The sequence below is a fragment of the Pantherophis guttatus genome, chromosome 7 (assembly GCF_059756535.1).
Source record: "Pantherophis guttatus breed Tessera chromosome 7, ASM5975653v1, whole genome shotgun sequence".
Taxonomy (NCBI): domain Eukaryota; kingdom Metazoa; phylum Chordata; class Lepidosauria; order Squamata; family Colubridae; genus Pantherophis; species Pantherophis guttatus.
In genome coordinates, this window is record NC_142069.1 from 56,579,171 (window position 1) to 56,606,294 (window position 27,124).

General features: G+C 38.1%; 1 protein-coding gene and 2 long non-coding RNA genes across 10 annotated transcripts in view; 2 read left to right on the top strand and 1 right to left on the bottom strand.

The window, feature by feature from the left end:
• CNTN1 (contactin 1) overlaps positions 1-27,124 on the top strand; it is a 315,977-nt gene that overhangs the window by 268,344 nt on the left and 20,509 nt on the right. For all 8 annotated transcript variants that reach the window (XM_060689023.2, XM_087873256.1, XM_060689029.2 and 5 more), the window contains one exon: positions 15,914-15,984. In XM_060689023.2, the coding sequence (XP_060545006.1) occupies positions 15,914-15,984 (71 nt within the window). The remainder of the gene's footprint in view (positions 1-15,913; positions 15,985-27,124) is intronic.
• LOC148112859 (uncharacterized) lies at positions 3-9,763 on the top strand. Its single transcript, XR_015728764.1, has 2 exons — positions 3-4,776; positions 8,491-9,763. It is a non-coding gene; the product is annotated as an uncharacterized LOC148112859 (long non-coding RNA).
• Positions 8,878-26,199, bottom strand: LOC148112860 (uncharacterized). Its single transcript, XR_015728762.1, has 3 exons — positions 25,981-26,199; positions 14,887-15,099; positions 8,878-11,479 (listed from the first exon to the last, which is right to left on the bottom strand). It is a non-coding gene; the product is annotated as an uncharacterized LOC148112860 (long non-coding RNA).

The following is a 27,124-nucleotide window of genomic DNA, read 5'->3' on the forward strand; positions in this document are numbered from 1 at the left end:
GTACAAAAAATGTTGCATTTGATTTAATTATTGTTTTGAACTTCAGAATGATTATTTGATAATTTCAATGAATTACTACTTATGCAAAGTTTAACACATTTTCTATACATTCAAGCATTTGTGTTTCTGAAATTTTTCTATACTGGAATCACTTTAAATAACTTTACTGGAAGATATAAAGCCAAACATGTTCTGAAACAGATCTACAGGTAATCCTTGATTTACAACTGTTCATTTAGTGACTATTCAAAGTTACAACAGTACTGAGAAAAGTGACTTATGACCATTTTTCACACGACCATTCTTGTGGTCATGTGATCACCTTTTGCGATCTTCTGACAAGCAAAATCAATGGGGAAGCCAGATTCATTTATCAGCGGTGTCAATAACTGAATAATTGCAGTGATTCACTTAACAACTGTGGTAAGAAAGGTTGTAAAAGGGGGCAAAACTCACTTAACAACTAACTTAGCAGCAGAAATGTTGGGCTCAATTGTCATAAATTGAGGACTATCTGTATTTGATTTCCAATACATAGAGAGCTCTCTTAAAGCACATTATATCTTCCTTTGCAACTTTGAGCCTTTTGAAATGTCCTAGGGTGGGATTGCTCAGTACTGGACTATTCTGGCTATTCTACACAAAGAAATGCATCAATTAAGAGGATTGTTTTAAATTTCTCTTAACTAAAAATGAAAACTTTCAGACAGTATGCTATACTGAACTTAATAGAGTGCATCATTTTTACATTTTTAAAAACAAATATATCTTACCTTTCCACCAGTTCACTGGTATTCAAGTCAATATTACATTCCTACAATTGCTATTTCAAAGGAAGTTTTATATTGCAACAAAAAGATTTGTACATTACCAATTTCAAAATTTTTAGAATGTGATATATTACTGGTGGTCCTCAATTTACAACTGGAATTGAGCCTGGAATTACAGTTACAAGTTGTTATAGTCATAAGTTGGGAATCACTTAAGCAAATCTGATTTTTGACATTGTTTTGGTGGTTATTAAGTGAATTCTGCAGGCATTAAGCAAATATTGTGGTTAAGCAAATACCATGGGCATTTTTCACTGGAAACCAAAAGTAAATGACAGAAACCATTAAAAAATGTCACAAATTATGGTCATTAGGCCGTGGGACATGCAAACAACCATAAAGGTGAGTCAGTTGCCAAGTACCCAAAATGCAATCAGATGCCCAGAGGGGTGTGCAGCTGCTGTAATTTCAAAAATGGATTATAAATAGATTTTGGGGAGTCCAGCAAAATAGTTATTAAGTGATCATTTGAAAGCCAAGGACTATCCATATGATGAGCACTTGTTATGTTTTGCCCACCAATCAAATATCATAACAGAGGGTAAAGATTTCTGTTCTCAGGTGCAGAAATTCCAGACCCAGTTGATGGACAATATTAAACATACCTCTTTCTTTAGCCAGACAGGTAGATGCATTTGCTTTAAAGTTTTGGCACTTACTTTTGCTTGATTGGAAAGGGAAAGATTTGAATCTTTTCTCCTGGAATGTAAACCAAAACCCACAACCAAGGTAGAAAAAATACAATGAAAAGCTGATGAGCAATTTTAAAATGATTATGAAAAGTAATGAAGTCATTGTATACTCCACAGACATTTCTGTGGTTTTGTCATAATTGAACACTTCACCACATGCTCAAAATAGATTCAATTAATTTTGAACATCCTGACATAATGTGTAGAGAATATTTGCCATGCTTGTAATCTTGATCCTATCAGAGCCCTCCCTGTGTGGTTCCCGAAGCTGGCTTGCCTGCAAGGAAAGGGCGCAGGAGATCATAGCCCCAGAGCCCGCCCCCCATGTGGTTCCCGATGCCAGCTTGCCTGCAAGGGAAGCCTGTGGGAGATAGCAGCCTCAGAGCCCTCCCTGTGTGGTTCCCGAAGCCGGCTTGCCTGCAAGGGAAGTGTGCAGGAGATCACATCCCCAGAGCCTCCCCATGTGGTTCCCGAAGCTGGCTTGCCTGGAAGGGAAGCACGCAGTAGATCACCCACTGGACTAGTGAGGTGGACAGGGGCAAGCCGGTAACCCTCGGGAGAGCGCTGTGCTGCCCGCCCGCTGTGGTCTGTGTGCTCTGGGGCTGCAATCTCCTGCGCCCTGTGCTGTGCCCTGGGTGCTCTGGGGCCTCCCGCCCATCTCTGCTTCTGCAAGGCAGAAAGAAAGCCCTAAAGTCTTAGCCTGCACCCTTCTGGGACCCTGGACTCGGTGCCAATATGAGTGTATCCTCCATGGACGCCTAAGAGCCCAAAGCTGATGGCACCAAGGAGCCTGTGCCTCCTGCTGCTTTGGGCTCAGAGTTTTAAGCCACATCCAGGGAGCACTCCGGCAGAGAGAAGCTGCCAAAGTCAACCCTACCTAGGAATCTCAAATATGGATGAGAATGAAGATTGTGTTGTAGCCAGTGGTAGATCAGTTCCCTACGAACTCTGTCTCTTGAGGAGCCCAGCCGCTCGCCAATTGCCAAGTCACCTGGACTCCCAGTGACAGGATGGGGTCCTTCAGGCACTTAGTTTGTCCACCTATTTAGTAGCTCCAGCCAGCGGTTACCACACAAATGTTCATTCCTGGCCGTATTTGACATTCCTAGCTGCAGTTTACTCGTGAGCACCACTGGCCAGGAGAGTTAGGGAGAAAGGCCAATGGTGCTCACGAATAAACTGCAGATTAGAGGCAGCCAGCAGATTGCTGGCTTGCTTGCTTGGCTGCTTGCTGACCAGAGCTTGCAGGTAGTGAACAAAACCATCGCCTCCTGCCTTCGTGCATCGAGGAGGCCGAGCAGCAGCGGGAAAAGCACAGACCTCCTGAAATTCAGGAAGCAGCTGCCAGCGATGCCCTCAGGCAAAGATGTGAGCGGGGAGGCCAAATCCCCCTTAGGAGCCACGAAATGCTCACTGCCCCTCTGATACCCGACAGGCCTCCTCCCACCATGCTCTTCTTCCTCCTAACCAGAAGTGCTTACAAGCAACAAGATATTTTTGCGGAATTGCCCCCATCTGTTCTTCAGTACGTGGCTCGTCGGCCTCCGGACGTCAGATTCTCACTAACCAGCACCAGTTCAGAAGTTCCTTCCCTCGCCCCTGGGGACAGAGAGAGAGAGGGAGGGAGGGAGAGAGAGAGACAAGAGACACAGAGAGATGGGGGGGGGAAGAGAGAGACAGACACATAGAGGGGGAAAAGAGAGAGACAGACATACAGAGGGGGAAAGAGAGAGACAGACACAGAGAGAAAGGGGAGAAAGAGAGAAACAAGACACAGAGAGATGGGAGAAAGAGAGAGACAAGACACACACAAGAGATGGGGGAAAGAGAGACAGACACAGAGAGAGGGGGGGAAGAGAGAGACAAGAGACGGAGGGGGGGAGATCAGGCAAAAAAAATCCCCATCTATTTATCCTGTAAATTTCTCAAAATATTTTCTTTCACACCTGTCATTCCTTCATTAACATCTTTTGGACATAAGTCTATCCATAGGAACAGACTTAATTGCTGACCTCTGGTGATCAGTTTCCAAAATCTTGAAGTCCTGAATGTCTGTTATGACTTTGGATAGACAAAACAATGTAGTTTCCATGAAAATATCTCTCTCCCTCTCCCTCCCTCACTCTGTGTCTGTGTGTGTGTGTGTTTGTGTATGTGTATGTGTATGTGTATATGTATGTGTGTATAAACCATGTTTCCCTGAAAATAAGACCTGGTGTTATTGCAAGCAGACAAAGCTTTGTCTCCCTCTGGGTGAAAAGTGCACAGCAGAACGAGGCAGAGGGAGAGGTGATCCCAACGTGCTGCCCACTCCATCCCACCATCTCTCAGCTTGTCTGCAGCCACGCTGAACAGGCACCCACATGGGGCATTAGGATCACCTGTCTCCCCCCATCCCCTACACTTCTGCCTCTCCCTGCTGCTGGTACTGCCGCACAAGCCTCCCTTGAGTCAGGCAGTCATGAAGTACATCCGGATCCCCTATCTTCTTCTCCCACCTCTGCCACCATACTTGGACTTAATGGTATTTGTGCTGCACCAAGGGGCCAGTGGGCTATGGCTCCTGCCAGACACCGTCGCCCCCCTGGCACTTGCCACCTCTCGTGCTGGCCATGCCCATCCCCCAGGCTTATTTTGAGGGTAGGGCTTATATTAGGCACACTCCAAAAAAGCAGGCTAGGGCTTATTATTGGGGTGGATGTTATTTTGGGGGGAAACACGGTATATATTCATTCCAAAAACCTATAGCAAAATATTCTATGTTTGTCTGGTTCTTTAATTCATTGATAACTTTCTTGGATCAGAGTATTATTTAGCTTTTTGCCATTTATTTACAATTTCTTAAATTGTTAAGTTTATGGTTAATATTTATTTTATTCAAGAATGAAGATTAAACTCACTAGGTAGCTTTTGAAACTTGTCATTTCAAGGATCTCTAATAGCCTTAATATAATTAAATAGATGATTTCCAAAACTGATTTGAAAGTGAGGTTAGGGAACCCAATGTCCTTTAATAGGCTCTGCCATGGTTGAGACATGATGGCTTTTTCCTTTGTCTCCCGGTGCGCAAATCTCTGGGAGACTGCTGTCCTATGGATGTCTGAAGTACTTGTGGGTAATATCTCATCCTTTCCTTATCCAGAGAAGTTCCTTAGAACCAATCAACTCACCTGTTCTTCAGTCTGCGCCTTGGTAATCATCTCCATTCATATAGAGATGTGGTAGTTCACCATACTTCCCCCGGAAATCTGCTGGCAAGTGATAAGCTTTCTTACCAGCCTTACATAGAAATGTATAAAACATTACCAGTGTTATTGTTAGCTGCTTTTTCAATATATATCAGCCTTGATTTTAAGGTACATCTACTAAATCTTAAACCTATATTTACTCAAGCTACTATCAACCTCTGAAATGTCCTTTTTCTCGACTACTTTCACTAATATAGATCCTTTCAACCATCCCCTTGTGTATTTAAAATTAGGATTGTTAATAAATATTCATCATTTACTCTTACATATTGAATCACTTTAGATATGCATAGTGATTTATAGCCTTAATGGATTTGATCTTTTAATTGTTCCTTTCATCACTGCTTTACTACAAAACTGATCATTTCTTGACTTAGCCTGACTTAAAACTATTTGGCTTTAACATCTCTTTAAATCTTCTGACCAGAAAGTTTACTGAAAAAATTTAAATCTGAGGTAATGTATAAATGTCTATCATCTCTAATATAATGATTTTTATGGTTTCTTGAAGTTTCAATCAAAAACATATGTGAAACCTCCTAGAACATAGTATGCGAAATAGCTGAAAATCAGGTATTTCTAAATGATTTTTCACACGATTAGAAGCTGTTATCTATTTAAACTGAAATGGATACACTTTAGCTTTTATGTTAGTTTGGCAGTGCAAGGACACAAAACATGCAGGTAATTGTTAAATTATGACCATAAAGAAAATATGTCGACTTCTGGTTGGCACCACAGGCTCCGTGGATGGTCATTTATGACCGCCAGCCCTGCGTCTCCGTAAAAGCCGCTTTGACAGCGCAAATCAGCTGTCAAATGGCTGAAAAAACTCTCCTTCGGGAAAAGAAGGAGAAGAGAGCCGGTGGGCGAGAGTAGAGCCCCCCCGAAAGTCCTCTGGATCATTTCCAGAGGCTTGGAGGGTGAGAGCTCCTCAGGCAGCCCGCCAAGAAGCTCCGGAGCCAGGACGACCCTGCAAAAGCAGGGCAAGAAGCCGCGATCCGATCCTGCTTTTAAAAAGTGAGTTTGATTGATCCCAAGCACAGGCAGAGCAGAAAACAAGAGAACAAGCCTTAAAAATACAGAGCTTAACTCCAAAGTTACTTTGTTTCAATCTGAATCTTGAGCTGGAGGCGGAAGATGGCGTCTTTGTTAGGGCTTTGAAAGTGAAAGCCTGAAACGAAAGTGTTTGAGAACTTCGCGCTGGGAGAGTGGATTAGCTGCCTATTAACTGCTGGGAACTGAGAGTGCGAAGGGAAGAGAATAAAGAAAAAAAACTACTTTGGCAATTTAGAGACTATAATTTAACATCTTTAAAGACTTTATTGCTTTTAAAGAAAAGAGGGGGGGAAGGAAAAAAAATGGCTTCTAGACAAGTGAAACCAGGAGTTGCTAAAGGAGGGGGAGGCTCCCCAATTGTGTCAGTGGTGACACAGAAAGCACAACTTCCGGCTGATTCACAGAGCCAGACCCAGAGTCAAGACGCAGCACTTAATGATTTTAAGGAAGCTATGAAAGAAGCCATGAATAATCAAGCAACAGCAATGAGAGAAGCAATGAACAATTTAACATTACTTGTTGAAGGGAAATTTAAGAAAATAGAGGAAGACATAGGTTCGATCAAGGGAGCAGTTGCAAAGGAGCATGATAAAATAAGAGATGATATTGTTTTTGCTGTATCAGGACTCTCAAATCTTGTTATCCAGCTTGATGGGAAAGTTGAAGAAATTAATGAAGCCAATTTAAATCTGGAGAGCAAAATGGGTGATGTCATGACCAGAACAGAGAAAGTGGATGATGAATTGGTAATGTTACAATACAGATCTATGGAGTTTGCTCTGAGACTGAGAGGCCTGAAGGAAAATAGTAAAGAAAATTTAAAAGACATTTGTGCTGATGCTATAGCTGAGATAATTAAGGAAAGACCAGAAGATGTGGCAATCCAAATTGATAAAATTTACAGGGTTAATTCCTGGTTGGCAAAACAGACAGCTGCCACGAGATGTGGTGATTTACTTTACAACTAGGAGGATCAGAAATGAAATTCTACAAGCTTCTTACAAGAATAAAGTTCAGGTGGCTGGGCAAGGGAGAGCCGAAAGCACAACGACTGACCCGATCAACTTATAAATTGCAACAACAACAACCAAAAGGGCAACAATCTCAAGATTTATCTCAAGAAGTACAAATTAGTGACTGGTTTAACTTAACTGAAGAAAGAATGTTAAACATAGAAAGTTATGATTTGTTATATGGATGGTATGCTTATTTGTTGTATGAAAAAAAAGTGGATAAAGTGTTTAAGGGTCATATACTTAGAAATGCATTGTTGAAGGTTTGGAAAAAGTACCAATATAAGCTGAACTATAAGATACCTATATGGGCAAACCCCAGACACGTAATAGAAAATATAAGTACAGAGCAAAAAATAGAGGTGATTACTTATAAAGAGCTTCTTTTGGAAAGGGGCAAGTTGCAATTGAAATCTCTAGATGAATTAAAAGAAGGGATAATTTATACTTGGTTTCAGTATGATCAACTCCAAGCTAGATGGAGGGAGGATCAAAAAATTGGGGTTATGCAAAATGAGGAAAATTTGGTGAAACAGATTAGAGATCAAAGTCAGATGCATATTAAAAGGTTGTATAATGCATTACTGGAAATAGATTCAGAAACTGAATTGGTTAAGGATTGTATGATTAAATGGGCACAAAACTTTCAGGAACCAGTGATGATGGAAATGTGGGAAAAGATTTGGGTCAGAAATGTTAAATTTACGCAAGCACAAAATTTGAGAGAGAATTTTTATAAAATGTTTTATAGATGGCACTTAGATCCAAAGAAATAATCATGTATGTACTCGAATTTGCAAGCTAAATGTTGGAGATGTGAATGTAATGATGCAACCTATTATCATATATGGTGGACTTGTAAGAAAATCAAGGCATTTTGGATAAAAATTTGGTGGGTGATGCAGAACATTTTGAAAAGAAGGTTGAAATTTACTCCTCAATTGTTTCTATTGGGTATAACTACGGACTGTACAGTTTCAGAGACTAAATTGATTTTGAACTTAATATCAGCAGCTAGGCTGCTGGTAGCTCAATATTGGAAGAAGGACTCTTTGCCTACTATTGAAGAGTGGATATTGAAAGTAACAAACCTAGCAGAAATGGCGAAAATCTCGGCGTACTTGAAGGACCACATGCAAGAAAGATAACGTATCGGAATGGAGAAGATGGATTGATTATATTCAAAATAAGTATCAGACAAGAAAATATCAAATAGCTTATGAATGAATGTTAGTATTAGAAGTATTTGGTTATCTGTAGTGGAGTTAAGGTTTCAGTGGGGGAGGCAGTACTTTGAGGATAAGTAGATTAATCTAGTTTATGTTTGATTAAATGAAATGCCTTGTATTTTGCTCTGGGAAGTCAGGGAGGAAGGTGGGATGAAGGGGGGGAAAGGGTGGGGGGAACGGGGGGGGATTTTTTGTATTTCTTTTTTGTAAAACTTTTCAATAAAAAAAAGAAAATATGTCAAAACATTGGATTAGATCATTTAAATGTACACCTGATTGAAAGTTTTTAACTCTGATTTTTTGAAGTCCAATATCAGATGCGTGACTTTATCCTCTGCAACACATGTCCTGCTTTGTTTAATTGTTTCATTTAGATCTTAGCACATAGTTGAATGTGCATATTATTTTGCCTTCAACAGGTATTTCTTTCTCTACATGAAGAATTAGCACTGCTTCTATTGTTCAAGATAATGCATGCTGTTTTGACTGTATGAAGGACATAACAGCATTTCTCCAGGAAGTCGTATATCATTGTAAAAATGTCTAGAAAAGCTTGAATATCGTTCTGCAACAAAGTCTAAATTATTCTTTTGTATTTGCTTTTTAGTGCATTGTTGAGTATAAATGCATATGTGAAATACAAATTGGCATTGCTAAAAAAATAACAACAACCACTAGTCTTCTATTGTTTTAAGGACTAAGAAAGCTTTAGCTATACAGGCTAATCAAAAATTCAGTGAAGAAAATCTGTATAATTCCAAGTAAAACAGAATGTAAGCCAATAAATTGAGCTAATGTTATTTATATTTCCTTTTTCTATATTTGCTTTAATGTAAGAGCATAAATATTAAATACAGAATACATAAACTTGTAAGAGTGCTTATGTGAAAAATAAGTGCTTAAGACAATTTGATGAATAGAAAAAAGCATTAAAATGCATGAAGACTTTTTTTTTAACAAAATAATGAATATTCAGTTGTATAACTTAAACAAAGTTAACACCTAGCATCATTGACTGTTGGCAATCATTTGTAGGTGAAGCTTACACAAAATGTAGCAGATTGTTGCTATTTTTAAGAAGATAAATAACTGGAATAACTGCAAAATTATAGCATTTGAAAAACCCTATTTGTTACTTATATTGCAATATAGTTTGATAGATAAAGGATTATAAGAGAACCAGTGAGAACAAATTTTGAGAACATTGCAGAACAGAAACAATAGCTATAATGTCTCCATCATCAATCCTATCATATTTTGCTAAAGTGCACTATTTCCTCCATAGTTTAACATTTTGTTCTGCTAAGTGAATTGAAGATAAGCAATTGAAGATTTTTTAATACATTCTTAAACTGAGACCTAGCACAGTTGTGGAGAAAACCAATTACATTATTACCTGGATCATGACTTAAATTTAAAGCAGTTATGTTTAAGACAGTGATATCCTAAAACTTCCTAAGGGTATAAACTAAACTTAACATTAATGTGTCTTAATATTAGCAGAAACAAAGAAAATAACTGAGATTGTTTTCTGTAATGGCTTAATTTTATAGTTTTAATGTGTTACATATAGAAATAATGATACAACTTGTTTCGTTTTTCTATATTTGTCCATATCAGTGATGAACTGCCTTTCTTTATCATGTCTATAATATCAAACTTTGTAATAAAATACTGAATGTTGTCCTATGATGTTCAGAAATGTTTATATTCATTTACCCTTGTGTGACTGTTACAAATGGTTGTGGATTTGAGCATAGATTCATCTGCCTAGTTTATAACCACACACACACAAACACACATACATGTATTATTTGTTGCTTCTTCATGTAATTATTGCAGTGATGAGGGCACATAGTGTAAATGCCTGATATTTGGCCTACAACTAATGTGCTTTGTGTTTATGCACATTTGATTTAGCAATATGCATGCCACCATGCAGACTTTGGATCATGACTTGAACACTGACTAGGATGACAGACAATGGACAGATACTAATAACGATTAGTAATAAAGACCACTGAAGTGGTTCTTCTAGACTTTGACATTACTGAATCCAGTAATTGGCAGCCTTCCAAACTCAATACACACTAAGATTTCCAATAATGCTGTGTCTATGTCAGACTCAGACTAGAAGCTAGTATTCTCATACCATAGTTAAAATATTTAACTAGACACAGCTTTGATAACCAGTGAAAACGGTTGTAAATCTAATGGCAATGACTATAACTAAGTAAATAAAGCCTATTTGGGCAGGCAGTTAAAAAGAGCAGCCATATATTGACCTCATCACTAAAATGCTGCACTGTGAAACCAAAAATCAATTCAAGGTCCTTAACCACTATTGGCAAAACCATAATTAGAATTTCAGCAAGAGACTGAAAATCAGAATATCAAGGGGTGAGGTGGAAGTGATAGGCTAGTCCCAGAAATAGTCAAGATATTTTCAGCACCAAGAATATGTTATTTTGGCAAATTATGAATCTTCTGAGAAGCTTTAAATACTGTAACACAATCCTCTTTATTTCATATACAAATGCTGCTGAAACTCTGAAATCTTGATTTGGTCAGGAGATGATCCTCTAAAGCAGGGGTGTCAAATTCACATCGCCAGGTGATGTATCACAACTTTTTCCCCTTTGCTAAAATGAGGGTGGATGTAGCCAACATGTGACACATCCGGCCCAAGGGCCACAAGTTTGATCCCCTGCTCTAAAGCTTCAGTTCTCCAAATAAAATCTTTTTTGACAGGTAGCTCATTTATAGCCAACTTAGCTATCTCCCTTTATTGTTTCCTATGTTCTTGAGGTGGAGTCATGGTGGCTCAGTTGTTAAAAATGCAGAACATGTCAGGTGGAAGACCCAAATGCTGTGCGATGGTTCAGCTCCTACCCACCTAGCAGTTCAAAAGCATGCAAATGAGAATAGATAAATAGCTACCATTTCTGTGGAAGATAACAGCTTTCTGTGCACCTCGGCATATAGTCATGCTAGCCACATGACCATGGAAATGTCTTCAGACAATGCATACTACTTTGGCTAAGAAATGAGAATGAGCACTGCCCCCTAGAGTCAAAAACAATTGAACAGTGGAAACCTTTATCTTTATTTTATGTTCTTGAAAATGACAAAACCTTACTTATAATTCCAGATGCAAATGCTCAGGTTAAGTGTCAGGAATGGTGGAAGCTCTTCTGAGAATAATGACATATTTGGCATGCAGCATTTCCTCTGCTTTTGAATGTGACCTGGTTTTTCTGAGTATTCCCAACATTACCTCCTTCCCCTACAGAGATAGATTTCTACAAATCCAAGATCTTATTCACCTCATTTTCCTCTTGTCACTTGACCTGGAATGGCAGTGGTGGTGGTCATACAATTTGGGGTACATTGAATGCACCAGATAGTCTGGGAAGAGAAAGAAATGGTATAATATGAATAATGTACAGCAAGAGCTTGAATTCCATTGGATTGATTTGGGCCATGACAGAATGGTATAATGTATTTAGGTTCCTGCCTGACTTTTCACAAGCAGATGATTATGGACATACACACTTTCTGGTCCATTTGAAAGGATAATTCTTATTACTATCAACAATCTGCAAAGCTGTTGTAATTGTGCTCTGCTCCAATTTCCTTCAATCTGAACCACCTGAATCTTCTTAGTAACAGACACAGCATCTTAAGCACTGTTCAAGCATGTCTTTGATTTGGTCAATTTGTGCAGTCAGTGCAGTTTGAGTTGGGAAAATGGACAATGCAAAGAGCAACTCTGCCTACAGAAGTTTTCCCAGAATCACATAGTGAACTATGCACCCCTATTCCAATTATGAGATCTCATATGGCAGTAGTTTCATAGATCTCATAGTTTCCAAACATTGTGAAGTGATACTGTAATTGAGCTAGCTTCTAAGATCACATATGATCAAAGAAGAAAGAAAATGACTAATTTTTGAGAACAGGTTTACTATAACTAGAAAGTAATGTATGTAGGAATGTAATCCTTTGTGCATTGGGAGAAGTCCAAAATGATTACCTCCCAGGGTTCCAAAAGTATTAATAAATTTGTAAACTTAAATAATGAGTTCTTCAATCTCTTGTGTGTACGTAAGTTATATTTCCATGTAATGCTGCACTTCTGCCTTTACACAAGCACCCCAGAAATATCAGAAAATGTGTTAAATCTTGAATGAATAAAATGTTCTCCTTTCAGATTGATAGAGCACACCTGCAGGACATACCCTCTAAATTCATTGAATGACAAATAGATTGAACCTCATTAAAGCAGGATCTTTTATTGAACTGAAAATAGAGTCTGGGCTAAAAGCATCCTTCTGTTGTTTTACTTTATTCTGTGTAAGACATGTGTTGTTGGTTATTTTAAATTTCATAGGCTAGGACTGATGATTGTCCAAATTGTCCAAGCTGCAATTGTCCAAGCTGCAAAATTTTCCACTCATAAAATCATGGATACTTTTCATCCACCAACTCCTCCCATGTGTGTGTTAAGGCATCTTCCTTTCAATTCTTCCAGTTAAAAGAATATAATCTGGGGGGGGGGATACAAAAAATCAGTCTTAACTGAGTTTCCTTACAATTTAGAGGTTTTCCAAGGTTTCATGTGATGAATGGGGCTGCATTGGGTTCTTCGCTCACTCTAAAACTTCTTTGATGACTACAAATTCCTTATCCCATTTCATTTCAGCTAGACTGAGTTTTTATAAATGGTATAGGTATAGCAGCATTGCTCCAGATACATTCCTTTTTATCAGAAGTAATATACTGGGATATGGATGTTTCAGGGTGGGATTTGATATGATAGACTCTTAGCCTGCTGGAAGGCTTTGTATTACATAAATTAAAGGATTATTAGCATGCACCAAGGCTGTAGGGGATAGTTGAACAAACCAGAACTTTTAAATCTCTCACATATAGCTTGTTCCTAATCTGGGTTCATGTCTAATTTTAAAATACAAAAACTACAGAAATCAAACACAGGAAAAATATTTTTATGTATCTACTAAAGTTGATGATTTTGCCATTGTTAAACTGTTTTCATTAGTATTCTTAAATATTCCTGAAATATATTAGAAGATCACTATGATATGCCTATGATATGCTAATCATAGATTAGTTCTATTTCATAGAACTAATCTATGAAATCTCATAGCACATTTGTTTATGAAGCGTTGGAAGATGACTGAACCATTACATAATCATTTGAAAAGGATGAACTTCGGTTACATAAAATTGTAATTACTTAATATGGACTTGAATCATAATTACAAAGGTCAGGATTATAGAATCCAAAGCCTATGGACAACTGCCACAGTCTGCATCCACATTTGACCTAATTTGTGGGTAGAAATTGAGTTCCAAGTGCCTGAAATTGTTAGAGGCCTCTGAAACTATCAAGGAAAACTCTTCATCTCTCTGAGTATTACAGGAGTAGAAAACTGAAAATGTGCAAATATTAGCAAGAAAAAGATTCATATCTTTCTGAAAGATACAATAGAGTTTGTTTTGGCAGCTCATAATAAGGCACATGCTTCCTTTTCAGTCATGCTTCCTTTTTACATCTTTTCTCTTTTTTTTGGAAAATCATAGGTGTGTTCCACCCAGCATCATGGACTCTGTTACTGCAGACTCAGTTGCAAAGTTTTTAAAATAATAGTATGTTATTTAAATAACAGTATGTGGGTATGTACATATGTGTATATATAGGCATTTTCTCAACTGAATCCCAACCCTCCAGCTGATTTTATACTAATAGAACCACATGAGTAGTTAAAATAGGCATTGTCTTGCCTCTTCCTAATACACATCATCAATTAGGCTTTCCTGAAATTGGACCACTAATGCTGGTTCATTCAGCCTTTAATCTAAAAGCACAGGTATATAGTAGTTCAACACAGACTTATGCCCCTCTTGTAAACATTGAAGGTCTATCTGTATTAGCCTTTGAAGAAGAATTTTCAAACATCCTCACAAAGTCAGTGAAATTTGTTAAGAGTTCTTCTTCAAGACAAGAAAATAATAATAAAATGTTTATTTAATTCCCAAATTGGTAAAGCTCTCAACCCAATATTGGTTATTCAGGAACACATCACTTCATATTAGAAATGTAGTAATGTAAATATCTCTGGATTCCTTTCCCATTTTGTGTGTGAAAAACTTGATATTTTAGGCAAATTAGAGAATGAGGCAGGAGGAGTTTAAGCAATAAACTGACTCAATGGATGCTGCATTGTATAACAAGTGCAGCTGTCCCAAAGAATGTGGTTTTCTTGTATTAGCCCTTGGCTAAAGAAGTTCTCACATATTGCCAGATTCTAACAGGGTTAAATGGAATAGCCAGCCAGTCAGTCAGTCTGTATTAAACCAGGTTGTAAAACAGTAAATTAAACCAGAATTGTTGAATTAGTGTTGAAAAATCTTAAACAAAGGTAGTATTACAATTCCTGCAAAGAATCAGTGTTTGAAGGAGTGAGATGTATGCAGTAATTGATATCAGCTCAAGTATCAACAATGTTGAAGAGACTTTGAACACCATAGATAAATTTGCTCCAACTAGGCACAAACCATCTGGGCAACCTTAACACAATCTCTATATTCTATATCCAAATGCAGGTAAAAGTGTACAGCCTTGATTTGGTCAGAATATAATTCTGCAAAGCTTCATCTCCCTGCATCAGTCTTTTTGAATATTATCTCTCCCTATTGTTTCCAGCATTGTCAGGGATGGCAGGGTTTCTATCTAGTTCCAGTTCTAAAAAGCCTCTGCTGCAGTCACAAACAGTAAAACTTGCATATACCTTCCAAAGATATATGAGGCTTGGTACTGTTATTTGAAATATCAGATTTATCAGATGGATTTTCTTGTAGGGGTGATGATATGCCTGGCTGGAACTGACATTTCACGTTGCATCTTGCTTTTTCTGGTTGCACTCAGCTCTAGTATAAATAAATTGTTACATTGTCCAGGGTTGACCTGCTTTTCAGTATTCTTCTTTAGCCAGGCTCTTAACCTGTGAAAATGATACACAATTTGAGTTAGTCTCTTTTTCTAGCCTACCACTCTGACTCTTCTTGCCTTTAGACTTTTTGATGACATTTTTATTTTTAGGATAGTTCAAAGCATATCTAGAATCTAGTATTTAAATGTAGCATTTCCTATCCTGCTACTTTCCAGATGTGTTGATGTTGAATTACAAAGTCTTCATGAATAGAAGACGGGTGCATCAGAGGCAAGTAGGCCTAGCCAGTTCAGCTTTGATTCTTTATTATGTATATTATAGTAATCATAAATAGATTATCATTATCAAATAAATATCATTTGTCAAATGGCAAATATAATGCAAACTATCTTGTGGGTCAGGTTTCTCCAACTCTGTATTTCCAGATGGGTAAAACTAAATTTCTCATTAGGCACATTCTATGTCCATACTGATTGAAAATGATGTTCTACTTTACCCCTTCAGGAAGATCTTACTTTGAGGGGAAGGCTACTGTAAGCAAGCCATAAAATATAAGCATGCACATTATCTGATTTCAAAATATTATCCATTAAGTATAAACTCTTGAGCTAAGAACAATATATCCTTCTAGTATCTGCTTACCCATGGTCTCCAAAGAGAAACTATTCAGTGTGGAAAAGTGTAAATTCAGTAACTGAAGAAAATTGGCAGATTTATGCTGGTAGCAGTCTATATTTCATTATTCAATGCCTAAAATTGTGCAAGACATATCTCAAATGCATATAATTAATAATGGAGAAATTAATGATGTTTTTATTTCATGGAAGCAGATGGATCTTTATTATCATTATTTTCTATTATTCAGCTCCAAATGTGGCCCCTTCTGAGGTTGGAGGAGGAGGTGGAAGCAATAGAGAACTGACAATAACATGGGTGGTAGGTATTATCCAGTATATTTATCTATATTGTAGAAGAATGTTGTAAACTGTCCAGAGTCACTTAGGTGAGATGGTCAGCGTAGACATTAAATAAATGAATAAATAAACAAACAGAAGTTACATTATTCTGCTGAGATAAATGTGTTTTGTGCATATAAAATAGATCACTATAGAATGCAGGTTATTATAAATATTACTAAATAATTTGCGAACATACATAATGAGTTTTTGTGTCCATACTTATATTTTTTAAGATTCAAAATTCCTTTTCAAAGTGATCTTAAAGGCTAAATGGAATAAAATTAACAAAAGTGATGATGATATTATATATTGAATAAATACTGGGCATTTCTTTCTTAGGCCAGAACATTAAATTAGAATCTACACATAAACTTTTAGCAAACAGACTACTTTGTATATGAATGCAGACCAGCTACAATATTGATTGCTAAATAGTATAGTCACATTAGAATTTTTGTTGATGAACATTCATTCTATTTGGGTCAGTTAGATTTTTGTTCAGATCACTGCTTAAACCATTGCTACTCATTTTTTGGTCTGGGATCTGAAAAAAGTGCCACAAATCATACCACACCTTTTAAACATGAAGTGATTGCTAGAACCTAGCATATGCTTAGAATAAGCTTGCTTTGATACAGTGTTAATTCAATATGACTAAAGGAATTGCAAATCTAAACAAATATGAAGCAGTGAGAGCAGCAGAGAAATGTGCATCCTTACCTAGTACCTTGTTTCGCCTCACTTTAAATCACTTAGACTTTGGTGTCTACAATGCCCTAAGATGTGCTTTGATTGCACCAATCATTTGCAACTATGAGGGCCATGCATTTTATGTTTATTATATATTATATGGATATGGATAAATTTTATGTTTATTATTTTTTAAGGGGCATCTACACTTACACATCAGGTGGCCAATTTTTTTTTTACCAAGTCACACGTTCAGAATTTTTTTAAATTAGGCATGCTGCTTTATTGTCCCATTATTTTTCTCTTCTCTAACAACTAATTGTTGTATTAAACTGTTCTTTTTACTGTGGTTTTTTTTAATTGTAAAGGCTAGTCAAAGACCGTAATACTATCTTGTAACATTTTCATATTTATCTGTGCTTTCTTACCTAGCCAAATAAATTTTTTAATTATTTTATTTAATTCCTCAAAGAATCTCCTTTACAATTTTATAGGGACTGTCTGGAATAGATATAATAATTTTGGCAATATATTCATTTTAACCACTGCTATCCTTCCTAGTAGTGATAACTGTAATTTTCCCCAAATCTTTAAATCTTTTTTATTTGTTATATCAGTTTTTTATAAATATCATCTTTTATTGAAGAACACCTTACAGTGAGCCAAATTCCTAAATATGTAATCTTTTTTTCAATTTGCAATCCCAAATCTTTTTCTAATTCTTTCTTTTCTTTTTCAGTTAAATTTTTTACTAACATTTTGATCTTTTCTCTATTAATTTTCAGTCCTGCCACTGTCCCAAATTTTTCTATTTCATTCATTAAGGTGTTTCCTGTTTCCAGCGGCTCTTCTATGAAGAAAACTAGGTCATCCGCAAATGCCTCTGTCTTATATTCTTCTTTTTTTACCTTTAGTCCTTTTATCTCTCTATTGTATCTAATTTGGGTTAGCAGCCCTTCTAATGTCAAGATGAAAAGCAGAGGTGACATTGGGCATCCCTGTCTTACTCCTTTATTCGAATTTCTCTGTGTTATCCCCATTAATTATCACTCTAGCTGTTTGTGTCGTGTATATCGCCTTTATTGTTTTCTCGAACTTCCCTCCAAATCTCATATCTTTGATCTGTTGGAACAAAAACTACCAATTAAGATTATTGAATGCTTTCTGGGCGTCTAAAAATATTAGTGCCACCTGTTTTTCAGGATGTGCTTCATAGTACTCTAAGACATTTAACACTGTTCTTATATTGTTCCTAATTTGCCTTGTAGGTAGAAAACCATTTTGGTCCAATGTATTATTTCATTTAATATTAATTTCAATCTTTCTGCAATTCTAGTAGTAAAAATTTTGTAATCTGTGTTCAACAGTGAGATTGGCCAAATTTTTTATTTGTTTGGGGTCTGTACCTTCTTTTAGAATAAGAGATATATAAGCTTCAGTCCAGGAGTCTGGTAATTTGGCCTTCTCCAATATATCATTATACACTTCCAGTAGTATCATTTCAAAATCCTCATACAAACTCTTATATACCTCCCCTGGAAGTCCATCTGGCCCCGGGGTTTTATTACTTTTTTGTTTTTGCACTGCTCTTCTTAATTCTGTGGCTGTTATCTCTTTATTTAATATTTCCCTCTGTTCTTCTTTTAGTTCCGGCAAACCATTAACCTTTAATATTGTTTTATGTTCTCCTCGTCTATTTCTTCTTTTTTGTATAGCACCTCAAAGTAATTCTGGATTATTTTTTTCTTGTTTTCCATTTTGTAATGTAACTTTCCATTTTCATCCTGTAATTCCTGAATCAATCTTTTTTCCCTATCGTTTTTTAATTTACAGGCTAGCCACCTCCCGGGCTTTTTTGCATGTTCAAAAATTTTTTGTTTTGCCGCTTTCAATTCCTTTGCCCTTTCCTCTTGCTCCACTATATTTAGTTTATGTTTAGCCAGAACCATTTTCCCTTTAATTTTTTCATCCTGGGGCTCCCTTTCTAATTTAGATTCTAATTTTTTAATCTCCTCCTGCAGTGTATTTTGCATTTGCTTTTTTGCTTATATATATATATATATATATATATATATATATATATATATATATATATATATATAAAAGCTATATATATGCCCCTTAGCTACGCTTTAGCTGTATCCCATATAATTTGTAATGATGTTGGTTGTTTTGTATTTTCTGTAAAAAAATAATTCTATTTCTTTTTAAATATTTAAAATAAATTCTTTTTCCTTTAAAATTTGGGGATTCAGTGTCCACCTTCTCCTAACTTTTTTCTGTCCTTTCCAAATTATTTTTAAGGGGTTGTGGTCAGCCCACGTATTTGGCATTATTTCTATTGTTTCTATATCCTTTCCTACATCTCCATTCATCCATGCCATATCTAATCAGGACCAGGATTTATGTGGGTTCGAGAAAAAAGTGTATTCCCCCTTTTTTTTTTTGGATTCAATTCCCTCCACTGATCGAATAAATTGAGTTCATGTACCATATCAAAGAATGATCCTGGTAGTATTTTTCATTACTTTTTATTTTTCATACTGCTAACATAGTCCTTTTTTTCGTTCACCACCGCATTGTAGTCTCCTACCATGCAAATATTTCCCTGTTCCATTTCTATAAGTTTTTCGTGTAATTTGCTGTAAAATTCTTTTTGATTCTCATTTGGGGCATAAATTGTCACCAACAACCATGATTTCTGCCCAATTTGTAGTTCTATCATTAAAACTCTTCCATCTATATCTTGATATTTTAATTTAATTTAATTTATTCCCTTCCTAATATATACCACTATTCCCCTCTGTTTTTGTTCCACTAATGCTGTGTATAGTGTTCCTAATTTCGGGAATTCCAAACATTTTCTATGCTGCTCTTTTATATGTACCTCTTGTAGGCACACTATATCTATACCTTGTTTTGCTAATTTTGTTAGTATTTGTTTTCTTTTAGCAGGGGCATTTAATCTGTTAACATTAATCGATATTACCCTAATTTCTTCTTCCATTGTTCTACTTATATATTGGTTTCTATCTTCTATTGATTCTAACATCTCTTTGTGGTCGTGTTCTCAAACCCGCTCCTTCTCCTTCCCTTTGTCCCTTTTCTTCCTTGATTTCTATCTCCAGTTCTATTTCTTTTAGCTCCCATTGCTGGTCTTCCTGACTTCTAGATTCTAATTCCTCTTTGCTACTGCTCTCTTCTTCTACCCCCTCCAGCTGATCATAGAGTTCTTGTGCCTTGTCTATATTGTCTATCTTGATCTTTCTCTCCTGCCATGATACCAACATCCCTTCTGGGATTAACCATCTAAATAGTATATTTCTTTTAATCAGCTGAGCACCGAGAAACCTATAGTCTCTTCTCTTCGGGATTAAAACGTGTTTGTATTTCTTTATCGTTATAAATCATTGGGTCATCTCTCGTAATCTTATAAATTATGTCTCTGACTTTCTTTCTCTCAAATTTTATATGAACTTCTCATGGCAGTCTATTGTGCCTAGCGTAGTTTGTGTGAATTCAGTACGCGTTGTTGATCTCCAATAATATTTCTTGCCTATCCCTTTGTAATGCTCCCACTATCAGCCTTGCCATAATAGTGCCCAAGTCTTCTTCCTTTTCTTCCATTATATTCTGGAATCTTAGATAGAATGCAGCTCTCTCTATTTCCAGGTGGATAATTGATTCTTTGAGTCCCTTGTTCATTGCCATCAACTTTTTGTCTACTACGTCAACTTTTTTTTCCATTTGTTCTGACCCACTTCCACTGTTTTTATTCTTTCTTCATTTTTCTCAATTGTTTGTTGTATCATCTCTATCTTATTGTCCAATTTAATCATATCTCGTTTCAATTCTATATGATTTTTATACATTGTTTCCTGCATCTTCATCATCGTTTCCTGAATGGCCAATAATGTTGTCTGCATAGTTTGCATGTTTGATATTACGCTCTGTTTTTCTGTCCCCAGCATTCCTTCAAATGTTCTCTGACAGATGGGGATAAGGGTGTCAGTGATGGGCTTGATGTTGTTTTCTTTCCTGTTCTCAATGTTGTCGTTGTAGTGCTTGTCATATTACTCAAGTTTACAGTACTCTTAATTAATTTTCAACTTAATTCAAATCTACTCAATTCCCTTTATAACCAATCTTGGCAGTATCTTGAATACAATGCTGTTTGTTCTCTTAACTCTTCTTTATACCTTTATACCTTTATACCTTAATCTCCTCTTAATACCCTAACTTAATCCACTTAGCCTCTAATTATTCATTACCACTATATATTTATATAATGTCTATAAATATTATTTTCACAATACTCAAATTAATTAATATATATATATAGAACTATCAGTCAGTTAATTGTAAATAAAATATACTTATAACTCTAAATCAATTATTATAACTCTTATCTGTATATTAAGTATCTATATATAGCCTATACATTTAATCCCTTTAATATTTCCTTATTTAGTTAGCAGCCTATTAATTTCACACTTTCTCTCCAAACCTCCGTTTCTTCGTTTTTCTTTCTCTTCTATATCCACTGTCCCTCCTTTCTCTTCCACTCTTGAACCTCTCTTCTTCTCCAACACAGTTCACTTTCTTTTTTTCCTCCTACTTGGCTCACAGTCTCTCTAAAGAGGCAGTTTCCTTCTCCAATCTTCCTCCATCTGGCGCCAATCCACTCTTGTCACTCTTGTTGCCATGTCTCGTCCTTTCTCTGTCTCTTTTACTTTCTCCAGCCTTCTGCTACATACTGCTCCTTCTCTGTCTCAATTTGCTTTCCTTCGATTTTTTCACTTCTCTCTCTGCTCTCCTGGACCACCAATTTTTTTCCGCCTTCTAGCTGTCTGTCACCTGTCACCTCGTCTTGCTTACTCCGCCGTCTCTCATCTTCACTGTACCATCTCCCTTTTCTCTTTCTTCTATTTTCAATCTTTCTTCGTTTTGGGTTTCAAATTACACCTTCCAATCTTCTCCCAGCCACTTTCTTGCCTCTCCTCTTCTCCTAAAGCTCTTGCCACAATGTTCTTTGTCTTCCTTCTCTCAATCTTTAGTTATTTTAATTTGCTGACTCACAGCTCTTCCCACTGGGTTGCCGCTTGCTTTGAGGATTCCCTCGCAAATTGAGCTTCCTTCTTTCACCAAAAATCAAGGACTTACTTTTCTTTAGGCTCTTCTCTACAGTTCTCTACTCACTTCAATGACACAGTCTGTTAAATATATCCTTGCTTCTGCATCGTCTGTGACTAGTCATGGACTCGGGTCTGCCATCTTGCAATAGCAGATGCTTTCACGCCAGGTTTAAGGGGTTTCCTTTCATTGCAGCTGGTGATCGCCTTTCATCCCGCTACCCCCCAGGCTTCCCCTTTATTTCGCGTGGCTCTCCAGGCTCTCTGTGCCCCGAAGGGTCCCCAATCGTGAAAAACTCAGAGTTAAAGGATGGAGACCGTCCTCTTTCCTCTGCACTGCCACAATGTCGCCACCGGAAGCCTGCATTTAAGACTTTTATGCCTGTCCATGGGTATAATTCCTGCATCTCCTAATTGTTGTTTGAGTTTTTCTTTCTTTTTTTTCCCTCATCACTCCCTACCTCATTGTTTGACTTGTTTTCTTGGGATTTATGGTTGTGTTTTAGAGATACTAAAGGTTGGTCACCCTCCATGCTCCACCCTCAATTTTAGTTTAAAGCCCTTCTGATGAGTTGGACCAGTCTTTTTCCTAGTACATTTTCCCCTGATTTTGTGAGGTGCAGCCTATCCCTTACTTTAAAAATGTAATAGTTCATTTAAAGTTTTCAAAGTTTAAAAGTTTTAAGATTTAAAAATTTAGAATTTGAAAATCCCTTTTTTGGTTGGTGGATGTGCTTTCCTCTTAGCCTTTTTTCTACCTTCTCTGTTTTAGGTAATTATCCCTATTTCTTTCTATCATTTTTTCTGTCTATGTCCTCGTTTCTCTGCCTTGTTATTTATGTAACTTGCTTACTATTATGTTAGTTTTATTTATCCTTTTCTTCCCTATATTTTTAAAAAGTTTTTGAGCTCTAATTCCTCCTTACCTTATTATTTAAGATTTGCCTTATTTATTTGATGGCTCTTTATTAATACTATTCTTCCTTGATTTCCAATTTTCTACTCTTGTCCTTATTATTTGCCTATTTATTTTTCTTTTCTTTTCTATTGTATTTATTTTTATTCTCTACTGGGGCCTTCCATCCCTGCCTATTGGAACCTCAGGCTTAGTTTGTTGCCTTTTCCATTGTTTGCTGCTCCGGCCTCATGTTGGTTTCTCTCCCAGCTAGGTTCTGTCTTTCGGTGCTGAGGTTTTTTCAGACTCGTTTGTGCTCTGGTCAGCTCTCTCAGCCAGCCGTTTAACTTTCCGATTGGCTGTCTGGTCTGCTCCGCTCAGCCTGCCACTCATCTTTAGAGATCAGATCTCTCTAACTCCATGCACCTCTGCTACTGTGCTGCTTGTCTCTGCTGCTATGATCTCCCCTCCGCCAATCTATTGCTGCTATGATCTCCCCTCCATGGATTCTGCTTCTGCTACAATCTCCCCTCCATGGATTCTGCTGCTGTGTTTCTCCCCGCCTCCGATTCTGCCACTACCAATTTCTCCAATTCGAAGAAATTCTGCTTAGAAAATACAATCCGTCTTTCCTAACCAGCAACTGCAAGTATTTTCTTATAAAAAGAGTAGTTGATCATTTTCTTACTTCCACAATTCAAAGAGGATACTTCTTTTTTATCTTTTGCTTTGCCTCTTATGTTTTGCCAGAATAAAAAAATACCTGGAATGTTATAAAAAAATCATAAACGTCTTGCATCTTAGAGTTTACTTCCTATACTGAAAATGTCAGTATAATCAGTGGTGGAATTCAAATAATTTAACAATAGGTTCTGTGGGCATGGCTAGGTGGTCATGTGACTGGGTGGGTGTGGCCAACTCAATGTCACTCATGTCAAGGGATGCCTCGCCCGGCCCCTCCCCTCCTAGCCACTCCTTGTCACGCCCCACCTCAACGTATCTATAGTTCTGTAAAAATGTTGTGAACATTTTTTGGATTACTTACCTTTTTTTTTGCTATAAAGGTATAATTTTTACTGATATCTATTCTGTTAATATAACTAAATAAGCCATTATACACTTGAGGCATTGTGAAATACAATCTGACCAGAAACAAGAAATTTGACAAGCCTAATGTACAATGCTTGATAGTGGCATTATAAAAAGACTTTTCCATGAAATGTTTAAACACTCAGAATTTTTAAATCTGGCAATCTTATGTCAAAAATTGCTAAAATGATATTAATACCTTTGAAACATTGAATTCTGTGACATGGATTTCAAGAACTACAATAAGACAAAGCTATATTAGTTGTTCAGTGAAGTCTCATTCTAACATTAGAAAAGGTTTCTCACAGACTCTCAAGCAACTATAAAAACTTGCTGGATTTGTGATTATTCCCCCCTATATTGGAAGCTGTTCTTCTGCTAATGGAAGCAGCTATCTGTTAACATAGGTACCTTCTAAAATTTTTAGCAAGTACCAGTATATATTTTTTGGAAACAGTAATAGCTGTATTTTAAAGTCATTGTATTAGCTTTTTACTGTGGTAATTAAGACCACTTTAGAGACCACTGTAGGGTCTCTATATAGCTGTAGGGATTTTGCTCCCTTAGGACTTCTGTTGTCTTTTTTTTCTGCTTCCTTTATGTTGTTCTAAATAGACAAAGTATTAAGAAAAATCAGTTAAGGAGTAGAGCTTTAGTGAATGGTGAGAGAGGAACTACTCTGAAGAAACTGATTCTCAATGAATATTCACTTTTATCAAAACAAAAATCTTTGTTTTAGTTTATTTAGTTTAGGTTAGTTTATTTGATTTTTATACCGCCCTACTCCCAAAGGACTCAGGGCGGTGAACAGCCACAAGATAAAAACACATAAATACGAAATTAAAAAACAGAATAAAACCGAATTAAACAATTTGGCCGAAGACAGATTTAAAACACCCCAATGAATTAAAAACGAATTAAAATTTGCGTTTTAAAAAGGGAAAAATTAGGCCAAGCCAGCCTGATGGAATAAAAAGGTCTTGAGAGCACGGCGGAAGGTGCGTAGATCCGGGATCCTCCGTATCTCCGGGGGGAGCTCATTCCAGATAGTAGGTGCCCCCACAGAGAAGGCTCTCCCCCTGGGGGCCGCCAGTCGACATTGTTTGGCCGACGGCACCCAGAGGAGTCCCTCTCTATGAGAGTGTACCAGCCGGTGGGAGGCTACTGGTGGCAGCAGGCGGTCCCGTAGATAACCAGGTCCTAAGCCATGGAGCGCTCTAAAGGTCTCTAACCAAGACCTTGAAGCGCACCCGGAAGACCACCGGGAGCCAGTGCAGCTCGCGCAGCAGAGGTGTTACATGTCGCTCCCATAACCACCCGCGCGGCTGCACTCTGCGCCAGTTGGAGCCTCCGGGTGTCCCTCAAGGGGAGCCCCATGTAGAGAGTGTTGAAGTAGTCCAGGTGGGAAGTGACGAGGGCATGAGTGACCGTGCGTAAAGAGTCCCGATCCAGAAAGGGACGCAACTGGCGAATCAGGCGAACCTGATGAAAAATCCTCCCGGTCACGGCCGTCAAATGCTCTTCTAAAGACAGCCGTGAATCCAAGAGGATGCCCAAGTTGTGAGCCCTCTCCGTGGGGGCCAGTGATTCGCCCCCAATAGTCAGTGATGGCACCAACTGACTATATCGGGACGTCGGAAACCACAGCCACTCTGTCTTGGATGGGTTGAGCCTGAGCCTGTTTCTCCCCATCCAGATCCGCACGGACTCCAGGCACCGGGACATCACTTCAAGGGCATCGTTGGGGTGGTCTGGGATGGAGATGTACAGCTGAGTATCGTCAGCGTATTGATGGTACTTCACCCCGAAACCACGGATGATCTCGCCCAGCGGCTTTACATAAATGTTGAACAGAAGGGGCGAGAGGACCGACCCTTGTGGCACCCCACATATGAGGCGCCTCGGGGTCGACCTCTGCCCCCCTGCCAACACAGACTGCAACCGGTCAGAGAGAAAGGATTTGTTTTGCTACAAATCTACAATTTGCTAAAAAAATCAAAGGACGGACATAAATGTTTTAGTTGCAAATCAGGAACATTTTTAACATATAGTTCTTTTATATTTTTAAACATAATCTTAATAGGTTACATTCATGCTAACTTAATTACCTTTACTTCCCACTGAAAATAATGGAAATGATAATCATGCCATTTATTTTATTACTTACTTTTTGAAGATCTTACTTTTTTTGAAGATCTCCAGAGGTCCAGAAGAGGCTGACCCACTGGTAGAGAAGCCAAAGTGTTTTATTCAGATGATGGCAAATCTGTAAGAATGTGAAATCTAAGAAAAACATTTTTACCAGCTTCTGAATAAAAGACTTCAGCCGGGGCCATGTGGCCAGCAGGCCTAGGCCTGGAAGCAGCAGCTTCCTGCTTCAGGGATTGAGGCAGCAACAGCAGCAGCCAATGAAAGGGGAGGTAGCTTCCTTTGTCTCATTGGGCTGAACTGCAAGGCCCTTGTTGATTGGTTGCCATGGCCCAATCCCTGAAGCTGCTCATTCGAATTAGCCAGTCAGCAGCAAGCAGACTGGGCCCAAACTAAGCCTGACCAGACTGGGTAAAAACTAAGCCTGGCAGAGAAGCTGAAGTCTTTTATTCAGATGGGGAAAGCTATTTTCCTTACATCTCACATTCTTATAGCTTCACCAACTTCTGAATAAAAGACTGGCTTCTCTGCCACCTGGCTTAGCCTCTTCTGCAACTCTTTCGAAAAGTAAGTAAAGCCATGGGAAATGGGGTGGGGAGGGCGGATCAGGGCCAGGAACCCTCCATTTCGGCCTGTAAGAGGCTGGGGAAGCCCTAGGAAGGCCTGGATGGGGCCTGGAAGGGCAGATCGGGGCCAGGGACCCTCCATTTCAGCCTTTAACAGGCCGGGGAGCCCTAGGAAGACCCTGTAACAGGCTGTTATTGCTGGCAAACAGGCAAAGGAAGGCTCACCAGACAGGCAAGTAGCTGGGCCACAGGGAAGGCCACAGGGAAGGCAGGCTAGCAAGCTGGGCCACATCCCTCTGCACCCTGTTTTGGGCCTAGGAGGCCTCCCTGAAGCCTCCTGAGAGTGAAAATGGGCTGTGGGGGGTGCACCATTTCCCTGCTCCCCGTTTTGGGCCTAATAGGCCTCCCTGCACTTACATGAGAACCAAAATGGGGCACGTGGGGACTCCTGGAAGGGACGGGGTGGGGCAGGGCCAGCCAGCAATTTAACTACTGGTTTGCCCAAACCGGCCTGAACAGGCTGAATCACATCATGTCAGGGTTCCAGAACAACCCAACTCCAGTAGAAAATTCCGAGACAAGCATCATCTCAAAACT